An 18,009-nucleotide genomic window follows, 5' to 3' on the forward strand; every position below is an offset into this window, starting at 1 on the left:
GATATTTTGTGTTGTGCAAGTGTTGGAATCTTTCTAGCAGATGGAAAAGCCCAAGTGGGGGAAGATGGTTTCTCTGGAGTGCAGTCACAAATATTAAGCACTAAAGGCTGATATTTCTGACCAGGTAGAAAATGGTGCACCTGTAGACCTCAGCTACTCTGGAGGCAGGCAAATCACTTTAGCTTAGAAATTCAGTCTACGCAACACGGTCAAATTGTTTATTTTTGAAGCAGGGTCTCATTGTAGCTCAAACTGGCATTTAAAGTCGTTAAGTAGCCAAGGAATGACCTTGAATTTATGGTCCTATTGCCTCTACATCTGGAAGTGGGGTTTATAGGTATACACCACCACACCCAGTTTATGCGATGCTGAGGATAGAACCCAAACTCTCTTGAATATGTTAGGCAAGCACTCTACATCCCATATCTTCTCTTAAAACCAACCAATCAACCAACCAAAAACCCTTAAAGAGAATTCTAACAATAATTGTGCCAACCTACACTGAACACACTCCTGGCTCCCTAGCGCCATCCTTTCTCACCCTAACCTTCTTCACTTTGGTGCTCAATGGTGGGATGCTCCCCACTTGACTGCACAGCGTCAAGATCCCAGCCGGCGTCAGTGCCGGAGTCGCTGTGCGCGCGCGTTCACCCACACCGCACTCATATTGTCCACCGCCGCGCTCCGTAGCAAGCTCTTGGCAAGCTCCACGTCGGCCGCGCAGGCGCCCTGGGCGCGTTCACCTGCTGCCGTTGTCGCCGCCGCCGCCGCTGACGGGGCTGGATGGGGGGCCGAGGCCAGCCAGTGGCACCCAGAAAGAAGAGACGCGGCGGCGGCGACGCCGACACGCGCAGGACGAGCGCCCCGGCGTGCCCGCGAGCGCCACAGGAAGGCGGCGAGGCCCGGGCCCGGCCGTCCCGCGGGTAGAGACGCCGCCGCCGGCCCCTCGCCGCGCCATGTTCAAGAAGCTGAAGCAGAAGATCAGCGAGGAGCAGCAGCAGCTGCAGCAGGCGCCAGCCCCTGCCCAGGTACGCCGTCCCTCTGCGCCGAGGCCCGGGGGTGGGGGAGAAAGTGCTTCCGTGACCTTTGACCTCCGGCCCAGGGCTTCTCCCCAAACCCGAGCCGAGGATGGGTTTCGGACCGTCCTGGTGCTGTAAGAACCCTGGCCTGGTTACTCCCAAACTCCGTCCCCGTGCAAGGTGGCGGGACCCAGCCTGACATCTGACCTCGGGGTTTTCCCCCTAAGGACCTACCCGGCCTGAGGAAGGGTGCGATGGGTTCGGGTCCTGTGTGGGGACCTCCCCCTTGCGAGACCCGGACACTGGGGTCATGACGGGGCTGGGGCAACCCAGGTCCTTTGTGATAGGTGACCTCTGACCTCTGGCCGAGGTCCCCTCTGTGTCCCGTGGACATTGAGCTTGGAATGGCCAGGATCCTGAAAGTGTCCCGCTTCCAAACCCTGATGGAGAAACGAGGGCCGAGAGAGGGTCGAGCCGTCCCGGGCCAGGCTGCCTGCAGGAGCCCAGGGCCGCGTTCCAGCGTCCAGGGCCGTCACGAGTTAGTCTCTTCGCATAACTTGGGTGGTGGCGGACAGGGCGGAGGTGCAGACACGGAGCCGGACGGGCACGGAGCTTGCCCGCAACCCTGCTCTGGCTTTTCAGGAAGGTCTTTGCTTTTATGAGAGTATGTTTCCAGGGAGAAGGGGGCGTGTTCGTGCTAGACACACACTAAACCTCTGGCGCACTCAGGGTTTAGGTGCTGATGACGAGAAACTCTCCCCCCAGCTTTTTTGAGTCTCAGCGGCTTGAGCACTGATTTCTTCCCTCCTTTTAGGGTTCCTAGAAACCTAGAGTGTCCGTGCTTCAAGAAAAGCTGCGTTTTTGCTAATCGGGGAGCAATTGGGTGTTTAACGATCCAGTATTCTGTTTCTAGAAACTTACTCTTTTTTTTTTTTTTTCTGGTTTTTCGAGACAGAGTTTCTCTGTGTAGCTTTGTGCCTTTCCTGGAACTCGCTTTGTAGACCAGGCTGGCCTCGAACTCACAAAGATCCGCCTGGCTCTGCCTCCCAAGTGCTGGGACTAAAGGCGTGCGCCACCACCGCCCGGCTAGCTGGAGAGACCGCCCGGCTAGCTGGAGAGATGGCTCAGCCGTTAAAGGCTAGGCTCACAACCAAAAATATAGAAACTTATTCTGAGAAGATTTAGGATACAAAGAAGATTGAGTTATATAGTTTTCATTTTAATATTTTTGTGTGTATTTGTCTGTGTGGGTGCGTGTGTACATGTGGAGGCCAGAGGACAACCTTGGTGTCATTCCTCAGGCATTGTCCTTTTTATTTTACTATTTTTAAAAAATTTTTTGGATTTATTTTATGTGTGAGTGTTTTACCTGTATGTCTGTCTATATACCATGTGCATGCCTAGTGCTCACAGAGGCCAGAAGAGGGTGTGGATCTCAGGGAACTTGGGTAATGCATGGTTGTGAGCCATCGTGTGAGTTCTGGGAACTGAACCTTGGTTGGCCCTCTGCAAGAGCAACAAGTTCTTTTAACCTCTGAGCCATCACTCCAGCACCACCACCCCGCCGCCTTTTTTTGAGATAAAGTTTCTCCCTAGCCTGGGACTCATCAAGTCCAGCAAATCTCTGCCACCTGAGCACTGGGATTACAAGCATGTGCTACCACACCTATCTTTTATTATTTTTAATAATTTATTTTTTTTTATGTGCTTTGGTGTTTTGCCTGCATGTATGCTTGTGTAAAGATTCCCTGGAACTGGAGTTACAGACAGATGTGAGCTTCCCGTGGGTCTTGGGAATTGAACCAGGTCCTCTAAAAAAAAAGAGCAGCCAGTGCTCTTGACTGTTGAGCCGTCTCTCCAGCCCCCAAACCTGTCTGTTTTAACCTGGATTCTGAGATGGAACTCAGGCAAGCATTTTACCATCTGAGCTGTCTTTGCCAGCCTTGATGCTGTTTGAGTGCTAACACTGGGGCGGGTGAAGAATTGGCTGAATAAACTCTTATCAGGCAGCATTAAAAACAAACATCATTGTTTTGAGTCCCTGCTGGACATCTTAGTTAGCCGTTAACATAGATTATTTTAATATTACATAGACCTATGAGTTAGATATTATTCCTCCTGTAGATGAAAATGTGAGGCCCAAAGATAACCTAATTGCTACACAGTATCAGAGCTGAAGACAGGTATTGTTTACATAGAATGATAAATGTTGCAAGAGACAAATGCAGCAGGTAAATTCTGACCCACTTTTTGTGACAAAAAGAAATGTATGTATTTTTATAAGTGGCATGGTGGCTCACATCTGTAATCCCAGCATTTGGGAGGTGTGAAGGATTTCATATTCAAATCTAGCCTGGGCTACATGTCAACCCCATGTTCCCCAAAACCAAACCAATAAATGAGTGTATACATGCGTGTGTATGTGTGTAGTGAAAATACAAGTGTAAAAGGTTATGCTGTGAGATATTAATAGGATAAAGTATTGATAAGGTATTTAATATACTTTCTCATATTTAACGTTGACCTTTTCTCTAAAAGTGAACTGCACTTGTTCAGTAGCAAGAGGGGAGTGAGTAATAACAACAAAAGCTTGTTGCAAGCTCAGCTATTAGAGCTTGCAGTTCCTGTAGCTTAATCCTGTTAGAGAAGCGTCTAGGCCAGACAGAATCCTGTAAGACCTAAGAGAGCCTTTGGGTAGAAGTATCTCCATCCAGAACGGAAAAGTAAATGGCCAGTGTCTACTACCATTAGAAACTTCAGCTGCTTCTGCTTTCAGATCTGCTACTCAGAAAGGAGAAATATTCTGGGTTATTGTTTTCAAGGAGTTAAATGTATTTCAGTCAGAGGTCAGCAGGCCCTTTTGATGGCCTCTCTTATGCAGTAGGTTACACATCCTTGTTTTTACAGCAAGGTGTCTTCAATTTGTGTTTAATCTTGGTTCAAGATCACCATTTTGGGATATAGATTGCTTTTTCTTGAGGAAATTGCCGAGCCTTGTAGGATTTTGGGGCGGCGGATTTCCCCCAGATAGGACCGTCTCATTATCACTCTGTAGATCAGGCTGGCCTCAAGCTCACAGAGGTCTGCCTGCCTCTGCCTCCGGAGTGCTGGGATTAAAGAAGTGCCTACCACCTGCCGGCTGCCTTGAAGGATTTCTTGAGCTTTGAAAGGCTCTGTTTTGCACACTTCAGTTTGTTCTTGTCCACGCCTGCCCTCTACACCTCCAGTGCCTGCTTTTCTTGGTTACATTTTGTATTTTGTAATGTTTCTCATGATGTGCTATCAGTTTTCTCCCTGCTTTCTAAACTATTGTGAACTTTGAAATAATACACATAAACTTAGTAGAATTTAAAGGTAATTATATGATGGGTTCTCTAAATGCATTTTAGTGCAATAACCTAAATTTGGGCATTTGGTTTGTTAGTTTCTCTAGAGGCCTTTGTGTGCATGCCTTCTGGTTCTTAGCTTGCTTTCCATAAGAGATACTGTCTGGTATGTTTGTTTTCAGTAGAGTGCCTGTCAGGTGCTGGTAGTTCTGGGGAAATATTTGTAGAACTTCCATACAGTAGCAATAGTGATATTGTATAGAGTGAACCAGCCTGCCTGCATTCCTTTCTTCTAAGGCTTCAAAATAAATTAACATGATAGCCATCTAATTCCTAGTAATTTCTGTTTGGTTGATGCTAAGGTTATTTAAATCCTTTTTTTTTTGTGTGGCTATTATTTTAAGTAATCATTTGCTCATTAGATCTGATTCTCTATATGGTGATTATTATTATAAGCATGAATTAAAATAAAGTTAAAATGTTTCAAATCAGGGTTTGCTTGATTTTTTTTTTTAAGCAACACTTATTTTGGATTTTTTTTTTAACTCTGTATGATTAACTTACTAAAAGAAAAATTAAACAAGTGGGGCTATGGATGTAGCTCAGTGATAGAGTGCTTGCCTGGCATTCACAAGGCCCTGTGTTCAATCCCCAGCTCTGTGTGTGTGTGTGTGTGTGTGTGTGTGTGTGTGACATAAGTAAAAACATTTCAGCATTTTTATTCTCATACTAAGTATTATGAAAACTTACTTAAACATTATGAAAATTAAGATATGAAAGGACAAATATTTTGAGTCTACTTATATGAAATATATAAGGATAGCCAGATTCATCAGGCTAGAGAACAGAACCTGGCCCAGGGACTGGGGTAGGTGTCACTGTTTAATGGTTTGCAGATTTCAGTGGGAAAATGAAGCAGCTTTGAGATGAATGCTGTGATGTTCTCATGGAGTATGAATGTCTTGGAATACTATATGCCTACACATGTTCAGAATGGTAAATTATATGGTATGTATGTTTTATCACAATTAAAACATTTTTAAAAAGCAACATATAAGCCCTGCTTGAACCTGTAGACTTGTTTATTTTTTTTAAGTAGGGCCCTAAAATAATAGTTAATGCAGTAGAAATTTTAAAAACAAATATAAAATCCCACCAAGATGTCTCACAGATGGCTGAGGAGTCCCTTCCTGAAGGGGCATAGCCTTATTGTAAATTTGAGTTTATAGAGTGTCCCTGTCTTAAATTCCCAAAGAGAGCACAGAGATGGGAAGAATCCAAGTGTATCCTGGTTGTTTATTTTATTGTATTTGATTTGATTTTTGAGACAGGTTTCTCTGTGTAGCCTTGGCTGTCCTAGAACTTGCTCTGTAGACCACGAACTCAGAGATCCACCTGCCTCTGCCTCCCAAGTGCTGGGATTAAAGGCTTGTGCCACCACTGCCTAGCTGTCCTGATTGTTTATAATCTGTGTTCCTACCAAAGAGGATTCAGTGCCCATTGATAATGCTTTTATGATAATATAGTGTTTTATATATATATATATACACATATATATATATATATATTTTAATTTATGTACTTTTTTTTTAGGTTTTCGGGCTCTGTCTGCATGTATGCCTGCATGCCAGAAGAGGGCATAGACCCCACTGTAGGTGGTTGTGAGCCACCATGTGGTTGCTGGGAATTGAACTCAGAACCTCTAAGAACAGCCAGTGCTCTTAACCTCTGAATCATCTCTCCAGCCCCATTATTATTGTTTTTTGAATTCTCTATTTTGGTGAGGGGACTCTTATTAGTATTTTTGGGTAAACCTTTTTTACGTTTTAGTTTTGTTTATATATTTCCCTTCTTTTCTTTTCTGTTTATTCTGTTGCTTAGAGAGATATCATCAGAATTTTAACCTAGCTGCTTCCACTGATCTGATTCTAAAATTGTATTTTACAACTAATAGTGATATCAGGCAGCAGTGATTAGGTGACTAAGTTTAGTCTTATATATTAATTCAGTGTATGTGTCATCTAAACTAGTACACTAACTTAACGTGGGTTTATGGCACCTCTGTGTGGAGCCCAGCACCCACATGGCAGCTTACAACTATCTATAACTCCAGTTTTAGGGGATCTAATGCCCCGCTTTGGCCTCCAAGGTTACCAGGCATGTATGTGATGCACAGATATATATGCAGGCAAAACACATGACAACACATAAAATAAAATAATAATAATAATTAAAAAAACTATAGCTGAAATATGAATCTGGGCAATACTCATTGTTTTAACTATCATGCTGTTTTTGTTTTTAGCTTATGATTGCTTTGTGGATTCAACAACTCAGCATTCAAGATCATACGCAGTACATTACTCACACACTGACATGTATGGGCAGCTGTATTTAGGTTAGATATAAGCATGTAGACATTGTATTTTTTGATTTACTGGATTTTTTTTCTGAGTCTTGTGTTTATTCGTGCTGATCATTTTGTTTGGGTTTTTTGTTTGTTTTTTGAAGGAAGTCTCATGTTTTTGGTGGTTCATTTCTGTTCATGAAATCCTGAAGATTGATTTCCTTAGCTGACATGGGTTTTTTTTTTCCTACTGTTACCTGTTAGTAGTGTGTAGAGAGCTATAAATTGTGTGTCTGTATAGGGATAGGAACTAGCCAAGCTAGAATTCCTCACTGGCAGCCAAAACAGCCTGTCTCTACTTGGAAAGGTGACTCTACAAATAATGTGTCATCTAAATATTCTGTGTGTGTTAGTGAGTGTGTGTGTATATATGAGTGTGGATGTGAGTGTGTGTGTGTTGCTGGCCATCAAATCCAGGAACTCAGTGTGCTAGGCACTGTGCTCCACACTGAGCTACACTCTCCAGATGGAAAGGAAACTGAACGACTAGGGTACTTACCTTGGAATCTGAACTGGAGTGTGCTAGGACAGAGATTGCCATGGGAGACTGGGCCACATTGTTTTCCTGTGTCACTGCTCCAACTAGTGACGCTCTTAGAAGGTCACTCATTGTACTGTTATCTCTGGGGATGTGCTTGCATTGGGGGCTGCTGACCTGAGCACCTAATTGTTGTATAAATCCCAAGTCTTCTGAAGGCAGTGACGGGAGCAACAGTCTTCCATTCTAGGACTCTAGACCTGTAACTCTTCCCTCTCCCTCCAGATGTTATCCTCAGGGAGTGTGAGCAGACAGTTCCACTATACATGCAGGCTTTGGCCTTATCTGCATACTCTGCCCTTCTCCCCATCTCACTGTTAGTGTTACCCAGTCTGAAGCCTCATTGTCCCAGAAAAGAAACCTGATGTTCCACTGGCTGTGTAGAGTGAGACAGGAGAGCTAAGGACAGGCTTGTGAGCAAATCATCCTGGTTTTGATCATGCCTCTTTATTTCTACAGCTTGCATATAACTTTGACTTTCAGTCCTAAAGCTCTCTAAGATTCTGGGGGATGAATATTGCTTTACCTCTTCATGTCAGCATTCCCTTCTGTGGATCCTGGGGTTGTGGTGCCTCAGCTGTCCTGGGTCTTCAGCTGTTTCTTACTTAACTTCAGTTTTCTGAAAATGGCTTGAGATTTCAGAACTCTCTGGGAAGGGCAGTGTATGTATGTCATATTGCCATGTTTAACTGGAAGTTGCCTTAAATTATTTTTGATGAGTGAATTTCGTGTATTAAAAGGTCTTGTTTGAGAGGTTAAGCGTTTATAGCATGAGACTGATGGTTCGTTTCTGGAACTACTACTTCAGATTGCAGAATGACAAAGATGGTTGATTAAGGGCATGCTGAAAGCTCCAACTAGTGACTGAAACATAAATGTTATGTGAAAACTAAGCCCATGATAGGTAACCCTTCTTAGCTGGAATGTCAAGTTGATTTGCAGTTACTAGAGCAGTGTAGTAATACAGAAAGGTCTAGTGGCCCTGTCCCCACCCTCAGTGTGTGGGAGGAGTTAATGAGCAGGTGCTTTGTATGCTGGCACAGCCTAACATCACATCTGTTTCTGACATTGCATCTGCTTGGGGCAAAACTTGAGAAGCAGGAGCTAAGTCAAAAGGCCTGTGAGCAGCCAAACATGCTAAAGGTTCCATAGCTGATGTAATCACTCATGAGAAGACACTGAACACTCCAACCCCCAACCCCCACCGCCCCATTTCAAACTTTTGAGCGCTTGTTTTGTCTTCAGGCAATAATTAGAGCAGTCCAGTTCCTGGTAGCAGACTGGAGGGATGAGAGGATGAGAGGACTCTGTAAGTGACTAGCTGACAACAACAACAACAACAAAAGAAGAAGAAGGTTGTTTCATTTTTTCTTAGAAAAGCTGGAATTAGTTGATTTTCGATTTCAGAAGGTTACAGATTCATAATAATTGAACCTCACTGATACCTAAAGAGATTCGTATGTACAGCATTGTACCTGTGTTTCTAACAGTTCTACTGTCTTGAGTGGCCTTGAAACTCCCAGGTAATACAGCCTCTAGTAGAGTAAATTTAAATATAGAATATCCTACTAATATGAATATCCAAAATTTTTGCTTTTGCTATCCTTACATCATGTGGTTCAACCTGGGATTAATGCTAATTCCTTTTTAAAAATCATAGTGAAAAACACGATATCCATTAAAGTGTATAGATTTGAGAGTTGGTGGCCAGATACAGGAGCTTTGAACCTACAGAGATGACATGGTGTCATAAAGGTGCTCCAGGTGACTTGTGAGCTGTACCTGGAAGTCTCCTCTTGTGTTTAATGAAAATACAGTTAGAAGGCAGAGCTCATTAGGGGAGGTTCTCTCTAGGACCCACTCCTTAGTGAGCGGTATTGGCAGTTGATAGCTGCTGGGGGAGGGAGTCAGTGCACATTCTTACTCATAGGTCAGTGGAGTTCTTACTGCTGGGTTTCTCATGCTCAGATGGGCAGCATTAGTTCAGCTTAGAGGGCATGTGTATGGGGGAGTTGGGAGGAGGGGAATGGATGGTGAATATAATCATGTTTCATTGTATATGTATATGATTCAAGAATAACAAAAAGAAAAAGAAAATATATCTCATGATAGAAAGTTTACATGCTTGTAAAGACTGGGTGTGCAGCTCAGCAGTGGAGTGATTGGCTAGATGGTGAAGATGTGGGTTTGAGGCTTAGCTGCTATACCCTGCGCTAATTAAAAGTTCTGTGGAATTTTTGTTTTTGGGGTGTCTCTGAATTGGGTAGAAGTATGGTGGCATTATTTTTTGCTGTGAGTCCCAGAGAAATTCGAGAACTAGTCATCTGAAGAGAACTGGTGAGGCGGACAAGAGGGTTAGACAGCCTGTGTGCTAACCTAGTTCTTGCACGTCTAACTTTGGCAAGCCATGTAAGCATGCTGAGTGTCTATCTAATCTTACCAGGAGATTGGATACAATATCATGTGCCCTTTGTACCTTTCAGATTGATGTGAGGACCCAAAGTGACAAAATGTAAGACATTTGTTGTTGTCAAGGATATTTTTACTGAACAATGCCCACAAGGTGCTGTGCTGGGTGTGACATTTGCCTTGAAGAGCACATGTAGTCCCTGCACGGCCAAGAGACAGGCATTTCCGGTATTATGGCGGTGTGCATGTAGAAAAATATTTGCGAGGAGGGTTAGGGCAGCACCCAAGGAGCCTCTGGTGGGTGATGAAAAGCCAAGGAGTAGAGACAGGGCCTAAAGCAGATCATTCCCCAAGTTACTGTTGGTTTTCACCAGGTGATAGTGCTTCTCAGCCTGGAGACACCATGGTTCTGTAGGTCAGCAGTCAGCAGGGATGGCAGAACTGGGTCTCTGTTTAATGCTGTCAAGGTGTTGTCCAGGTTGGCTTCTTACCTAGAGTTCAGTCAGTGCTTGGAGGTCTTGGTCTCTTTGTGGGCTGTTGAAGAGGTCTCTTTCTTGGAGACTGCCAACACTTGCCATGTGTCCCTGTAGGCATTTTGCTTTTACTCAGCATAGCAAAAGTACTCATCTTTAGCCTCGGTCTCTGTCCTCTAGATCCAGATTTGAAGGACTTAGGTAGCTAGGTTAAATTTATCTGGGTAGTTGTTTTTTGTTGTTGTTGATTTTAATTTAGAGTAAACTCATTTTCAGCTAAAGTCATGCTTTCAGAATCCCCCTTTCCATCGATGGTAATACAGTTGTGAGGGTAATATATCCTTCACAGGGCAAGGGTCATGTGGGACCTACCATAGTGCTAGACTGGTTCTTCTCCTTCCTCTCCTCCTCCCTCCTTCCCCCTCCTTCCCCCTCCTTCCCCCTTCTTCCCCCTTCTTCCCCCTCCTCCCCCCTCCTCCTCCCTCCTTCCCCCTCCTTCTCCCTCCTTCCCCCTCCTTCTCCCTCCTTCCCCCCTCCTCCTCCCTTCTTCCCCCTCCTTCTCTCTCCTTCCCCCTCCTCCTCCCTCCTTCCCCCTCCTTCTCCCTCCTTCCCCCTCCTCCTCCCTCCTTCCCCCTCCTTCTCTCTCCTTCCCCCTCCTCCTCCCTCCTTTCCCCTCCTCCTCCCTCCTCCTCCCTCCTTCTCCCTCCTTCCCCCTCCTCCTCCCTCCTCCCCCTCCTCCTCCCTCCTTCCCCCTCCTCCTCCCTCCTTCTCCCTCCTTCCCCCTCCTCCTCCCTCCTTCCCCCTCCTCCCCCTTCCTCCTCCCTCCTTCCCCCTCCTCCTCCCTCCTTCTCCCTCCTTCCCCCTCCTCCTCCCTCCTTCCCCCTCCTCCTCCCTCCTCCCTCCTTCCCCCTCCTCCTCCCTCCTTCTCCCTCCTTCCCCCTCCTCCTCCCTCCTTCCCCCTCCTCCTCCCTCCTTCCCCCTCCTTCTCCCTCCTTCCCCCTCCTCCTCCCTCCTTCCCCCTCCTTCTCTCTCCTTCCCCTCCTTCTCCCTCCTCCTCCCTCCTCCCTCCTTCTCCCTCCTTCCCCCTCCTCCTCCCTCCTTCCCCCTCCTTCTCTCTCCTTCCCCCTCCTCCTCCCTCCTTCTCCCTCCTCCTCCCTCCTTCCCCCTCCTCCTCCCTCCTTCTCCCTCCTTCCCCCTCCTCCTCCCTCCTTCCCCCTCCTCCTCCCTCCTTCCCCCTCCTCCTCCCTCCTTCTCCCTCCTTCCCCCTCCTCCTCCCTCCTTCCCCCTCCTTCCCCCTCCTCCCTCCTTCCCCCTCCTCCTCCCTCCTTCCCCCTCCTTCTCTCTCCTTCCCCCTCCTCCTCCCTCCTTCTCCCTCCTCCTCCCTCCTTTCCCCTCCTCCTCCCTCCTTCCCCCTCCTCCCCCTCCTCCTCCCTCCTTCCCCCTCCTCCTCCTCCCTCCTTCCCCCTCCTCCCCCCTCCTCCCCCCTCCTTCCCCCTCCTTCCCCCTCCTTCCTCCTCTGTTTGTAGACCAGACTGGCTTCAAACTCACAGAGCTCCACCTGCCTCTGCCTCCCAAGTCCTGGGATTAAAGGTGTGTACCACCACCGCCTGGCTAGACTGGTTTTTCTTTATACTGAAGTTGAAGCCTCTAGTCAGCTAGTAAGAACTTGGCAGGCAATGAATTATGAATGTGAGCCTAGATAGTACCACCGGTTTTTCTTAGCAAATAGCACACACACACACACACACACACACACACACACACACACACACACACACGGAATTTAGGGCCTTTCCCAAGTTAGGCAAGTGCTCTAGCACTGAGGTGTCTCCAGCCCTTTAAATTCATACCTGTCTTATATTGTCAGAGCCCATTAAAGATCCATGCCCCAGGAGACCAATGTTTCCCTCACGATTCTTCTCTTGTAGCTCCATAGAAGATCAGTCAGCCCTTAGGTTGGATGTTGCCAGGTGCTATTGCACTGTTCTGGTCCCAGGGCGTTTTAGAGCTCACTCTTCGTCCTTATATACTTTCAAAACTTTAAGTCACTTTGTTTCACATTTATCCACAGTTGATGAGTCCTTCTGATCAGGCCCACAGGAGGCTGAGATGTAAGGGCGGTTTTAAAATTCACATTGAGGTATTTTTCCAAGTGAGTAAAAGTCTCTATATAGGGTGTCCTTTCCTGGCATCTGGGTATTTGGAGAGCTGAATTAATAACCCAGAGATTTCTTAGACATGGAGTCACAGCAGGGAATTTCCTCTAGTCAGTAGTTTCTAGTTGGTTTTCTAACATTTCATCACCTCTATCCCAAAGGGAGCTCGTCCCTTCTAGTGGCAGCTTCTAGTATCTCAGCCTTTGAGGCTTGGTGTGGAAACTGGCTCGAGGTGTAAGAAGGGCTAGGATGTGTACTGCTGTGCCCACATTTTACATGGGTGCCAAACATCCGGAAACTCAGACTGCGTGTTTGTACAGCAAGCGCTTTGCCCAGGGTTCAGTTCCCTCAACTTTGATGAAAGCCGTCTGTGGAGTAAACAGGGTTTAGTGCACCCCACCCCCACCCCCACACTTCCAAAACATAACATGGACTTTTAGTTATGTGTATTCTAGGTGTTAGAACCATTGATAAAGATTTATGTCACATTCACCTATTTGTCTGGTTAAACTTTTTTTTTTTTTTGGTTTTTCGAGACAGGGTTTCTCTGTGTAGCTTTGCGCCTTTCCTGGAACTCGCTTTGGAGACCAGGCTGGCCTCGAACTCACAGAGATCCGCCTGCCTCTGCCTCCCGAGTGCTGGGATTAAAGGCGTGCGCCACCACCGCCCGGCTGTCTGGTTAAACTTTTAAGGCCTAGTCCGTTCATCTCGTTTTGTCTTGGATGGTAGAGGATATCTTACCCCTTAAGGTGACTTGCTGGTTTTAGTGGATCGTGTGCTGTTTTTAAGATCATTTTTAGAAGGAGCGTGTGTTGGAATTGTAACAGAATTCAGTCTAGGCAAGAAGAAAAGGAGTTTGTTAAAGAATGTTTGGTAGCTGACCGTTTCTAGAGGGTCTGTAGGCTGATTACTACATCCTGGGTGCTTAAAAAAAAAGTTCAGTGCTCACACCTGGCACCGGCAGGGCACCTCCCACTGCTCTGTGCTCCCTTAGCTGTTCCCAGATCTGTGCCTATGCTTACCAAAGGGTGACCTTTAACTTCGCATTTCTATTTTCTTACTTGTGACTCAGTCTCACGTGGGTGTGTCTGATTGGCAGATCTCAAGTTTGCTGTTGAAGATAAAGAGAGGACTGGGCTAGTAAGTTTTTAAGATTTAACTTACGGCCTTATAAGATCTGTTTATTAAAGAAAGTTATTGAGCTTAGCTATACAGATGTGTCCCTGCCACTTAAACTCATTCTGTGTTCTGCCCTTGACCTAGACATCATTTCTCTTCAGAGGCTAACGTTTGTATCTTTCCTGGAGTGGATGGCCAGTTGTTTCCACACTGTTTACTGAACATCTGCCCTGTGTGTGTAGTGTTTATGTGAATGTGTATGTATAGGACTCCGCTCATGACCTCTCTAACCTGGCCATAGCAGTGTGCTCACACCTAGATTAGAGTTCCATCTGTCCACTTGTTCTCTCATGTGGGTGACAGGTTATTTATTCAGTGTTTTCTCTGTAAAGCTGCGTAGATATGTGAGTAAGGAAGCAGACATGCAGGTGAGTTCAGAGGATTTTGTCACAAGTACAGAGGAGGCTTAATGTTTTGGTTTTATGCTCTCCGGGCTGTTTTTAGCTCACATTAGAGTAGACTTCAGACACCAGGTTTAGTATTTGGGCTCTTTGTTGTCTAGTGAGGAGTCAAGTAATCTAGCTGTTCTTAGCATTTCAGTGTCCAGCTGGGCTGTACATGGAGATTCAAAGAAGGCTTTTGACTAAAGAGGGGAGACATGCTATTGGCCTGTAAATTTCATAGTATTGAATGTTTCAAGGACTTCAGAGTTGAAATTGACAACCTTTTTGTTTGTTGAGTTTTGGTTTTTCAAGACAGTTTCTCTGTGTATCCCTGGCTACCCTAGAACTTGATCTGTAGACCAGGCTGGCCTCAAACTCACAGAGATTCACCTGCCTCTGCCTCCTGAGTGCTGGGATTAAAGGCATACACCACCACCATCTGGCTCAACCTTTTTGCTTTGGTTTTAACGAACTTAAAATTTTTGAATCATTTTGTTTCGTTTTACAGAAAAGTGGCAAAGATAGAATTTTCATGTACTTCACTTGACCTCTGTTACCCCCAGTATTATCATCCTAAATATAATCACAGCCTTGTCTTTCTTATATTTTGCTAAAATTGACTATCAGGTCAGGATCTAGTGGGTGGCTAAGTCTTATAGTTGATCTACTGTAATTATTTTTTCTTGTTCTTTTGTTTGTTTGTTTTTTATGTCCCTTTCCTTTCTTTGAGTTCCTGGACATGAAGTAAGTAAAGAACTGCAGCAGCAGTGGCGCACATTTAATCCCAGCTCTTGAGAGGCAGAGCCAGGTGGATCTCTGTGAGTTCGAGGCCAGCCTGGGCTACAGGGTGAGATCCAGGACAGGCACCAGAACTACACAGAGAAACCCTGTCTCGAAAAAACAACAACAACAAAAAAAGAAAAGTGTAGCAGGAATCTTAGAAGGTCTTATTAATAAAAACAAACCCAGAACCAGGTATTGGGGGTGAACGCTGAAAGGTCAGAGAGACAGAACAGGCCACAGCTAACCTCACCTCGCCAACTTCTCAGCCAATCCTGTTTCCTCAAACTGGATGCCTCTGAGTCCTCATCAGGAATGAATCTCAGCTGAATTGCTGCTAAAAGCCTAAAAGCTTAACCAGACTATAGTTTCTGGTTTTCACGCCTTATATACTGTTCGGCTTCCTGCCATCACTTACTGGGATTAAAGGCGTGAGTCACCATGCCTGGCTGTTTCCAGTGTGGTTTTGAACTCACAGAGATCCGAATGGATCTCTGCCTCCAGAATGCTAGGATTAAAGGTGTGTGTGCCACCATTTTCTGGCCTCTATGTCTATCTAGTGTCTGTTCTGTTCTCTGACCCCAGATAAGTTTATTAAGGTGCACAATATTTTGGGGGACACACTATCACCACAGAAAAGAACCGCTCAGAGAATAATGTACTAGTCAGTGCTGTCTTCTAATTTGTACAATAATTTTTAAATGTAGGCTTCCTCCAGCTCTTCAACACCAACAAGGATTAGAAGCAGGACATCTTCATTTACAGACCAGCTTGATGACGTGACACCCAACAGAGAGGTTAGTGTGGCCTTCTGATGTACTTCTTATAGGGAGTTCAGCTGTAATGCTGCTGCTGCTGACAATATGGGAAACAATTTTGACAAGACAGTTATTTAATTTCAGGGTACTGAATTTATTAATAACTCAACTAATCTTTTTCTTTTTAAAATACAAGTAGCAGTTAATTCTTGTAAACTGTTTCTTAGAGCAAAATAATTTAAGAAGATAAGTATGTTTATTTAATATTTGGAGCTATTAGAATAATTCAGTAATGTTTTGTTTAAATATGGGGAAAAGCCCTATATTTTCAAGCTGGTGGTTAGAAACTGAAAAGTAACTACCAATTCCATATAACTAGCAACTGGCATGAAAATTGTTTTTTGTTCCTTTTTTTCTGTGAAGTATAACATAAATTAGGAAGTTGTTAAGGGGACTGAAGAAATTGATCAGTTGAGAGCAGTTGCTGCTCTTACACGGGACCCAGGTTTCCAAGCAACCACATGGGGATGCATATTTCCTATAATGCTCTAGGGGTTCTGACTCCCTAGGGGCACTACCAGAGGGTGATGGATCTGCTGCATCTGTAGTTACAGGCAGTTGTGGGTGTTGGGAACTAAATCCAGATCCTTTGGAAGAGTGACAGGTACTCTTAGCCACTGAGCCACTTATCCAGCCTAAGAGGTGTCCAGTTCTTTTTAACAATTATTTTATTTTACATTTATGGTTTGTGTCTGTGTGCTACATGTATGCCTGGTACCCATGGAAGCCAGAAGAAGGCATCAGATCTCCAGAACTGAAGTTACAGATGATTGTGAGCCATCATGTGGGTGCCAGGGATTGAACTTGGATCCTCTGGAAGAGCAGCCAATGCTCTTAGCCTCTGAGCCATGTCTCTACCCGCCCACCCCTAAAATACTTATTTATTTTTATTTTATGTATATGAGTGTTTGCTTGCATGTATGTAAGTGCATCATGTGTGGAAAGTGCACTTTGCTTATTTGTTGGGATGGTTGTCTCTTCCAGTTTAATATAGGAATTGTCTTGTGAGCAGCTTTCTCTTAAGGGCACAATGCCCAGTATCACTCTGAAATGAGAGAAGAAATTGTTTTTTAGCAACAACTTGGAAGCAAACCAGATAAGGAAATACAAAATCAGCTAAAGACAGCTACTATACCATTTGAGCTCAGGATTTCTGAGACCATCCAGGGCATCAAAGAAAGACCCCTCCTGGAAAACAAACTAAAATGAATGAATTTGAGCACTTTCCCTCTAAGAACAGGAGAGGCAAGTGTGTGACATTGTATCTGTGGGTGCTGGGCAGGACCTGCAACAAAAGCCACAGGCTAAAGGGGGTGTAAAATCATGTCAGTACGCAGAGGACTTATATATAGAAAGTTGGAAGGAGTTCAGTAAAAAAATATTAGAACAAATGAGTCTAGCAAATAAATGCAGATAAAATTGATTTACAAGCATACATTGCATTTCTGTGAATAGTAATTTTTTTTTTTTTTTTTTTTGGTTTTTCGAGACAGGGTTTCTCTGTGTAGCTTTGCGCCTTTTCCTGGAACTCACTTGGTAGCCCAGGCTGGCCTCGAACTCACAGAGATCCGCCTGGCTCTGCCTCCCGAGTGCTGGGATTAAAGGCGTGCGCCACCACCGCCCGGCTGTGAATAGTAATTTTAAGAAGCCTCAAAGTGAATTAACACACAGAGGAGGTATTTAGAAAATCCAACTCTGGTTCATGATAAGAACAAAGTAGGAGTGGAAGGGAACTTGCTCACATGATAAAGGAGGTGGATTAAATTACCCACAGCTAGCATCCAGATTTTTAAGCTTTAACAGTAAGAAGTTTATTACTTTATCTATTTTGTGGATGTATGTGTGCATCACAGTGTGCATGTGGAAGTCAGAGGACAGCTCGGGAGTCTATCTCTCCTTTTACCATATGGGTCCAGGGGATTGAACTCAGGTCATCAGGCCTGGTGGCAAGTATCTTGTTCGGTGAGCCGTCTTGTCCCTGAAGACTAAAGCTGCCTAGTGTCACTCCTCTGTGGGCCCACGAAGTCCTTCTGTGTGTATTGAAGTGGACCCAAGGTTTTAATGTATTTCTGCAGACTGTGACACTTGTACTAACTGCTATTGATACTAAATTTACTTTGCTTCCTGCAGGAATCTCATTTGATCATGGCATACTGTTTTCTGGTGTGTGGCTGGATTTGCTTTCATTAGTTTCATTGTCTTGAAGATTCTCACGTGTTCATAAGGGATGTCCATCAGCAGTTTCCTTTATTGTTTTGTGAGTTCTGATTTTGTTATCAGGACTTATTGACCTCATAGAACAAATTCATATTCTCCTTTTATGTATTTTTTGGAAGAGTTTGTGAAGAATTTGATCTGGTCTTGGGCTGTTGTAACCCCCTTTATCTTCCCATTTAAAAAAAATGTGTTAAAGTGTTTTGATTACTAATTTAATCTCTATAGCTCTATTCGGATTCATTCAGTTTTTTGTTTCTTCCTATTAATTTTAAAAAGTTGTTTCCATTTCATCTAAATTGAAATT

At 44.7% G+C, this 18,009-nt stretch overlaps 1 protein-coding gene across 11 annotated transcripts in view; it reads left to right on the forward strand.

The window, feature by feature from the left end:
- Positions 1 to 729: 729 nt before the first annotated feature.
- The window catches only part of Golga4 (golgin A4), a 92,145-nt gene continuing 74,865 nt past the window's right edge, over positions 730 to 18,009 (forward strand). For 7 of the 11 annotated variants that reach the window (XM_052723707.1, XM_052723719.1, XM_052723724.1 and 4 more), the window contains exons 1-2: positions 830 to 1,028; positions 15,378 to 15,467. In XM_052723707.1, coding sequence (XP_052579667.1) covers positions 957 to 1,028; positions 15,378 to 15,467 — 162 coding nt within the window. In that variant the 5' untranslated portion in view covers positions 830 to 956. Of the gene's footprint in view, positions 1,029 to 15,377; positions 15,468 to 18,009 lie in introns of all 11 variants that reach the window. The other 4 variants (XM_052723769.1, XM_052723778.1, XM_052723712.1 and 1 more) reach the window with 2 other exon arrangements.

This window comes from Peromyscus californicus, unplaced genomic scaffold (assembly GCF_007827085.1).
Source record: "Peromyscus californicus insignis strain IS unplaced genomic scaffold, ASM782708v3 Scaffold_11__1_contigs__length_118956290, whole genome shotgun sequence".
Classification (NCBI taxonomy): Eukaryota; Metazoa; Chordata; class Mammalia; order Rodentia; family Cricetidae; genus Peromyscus; species Peromyscus californicus.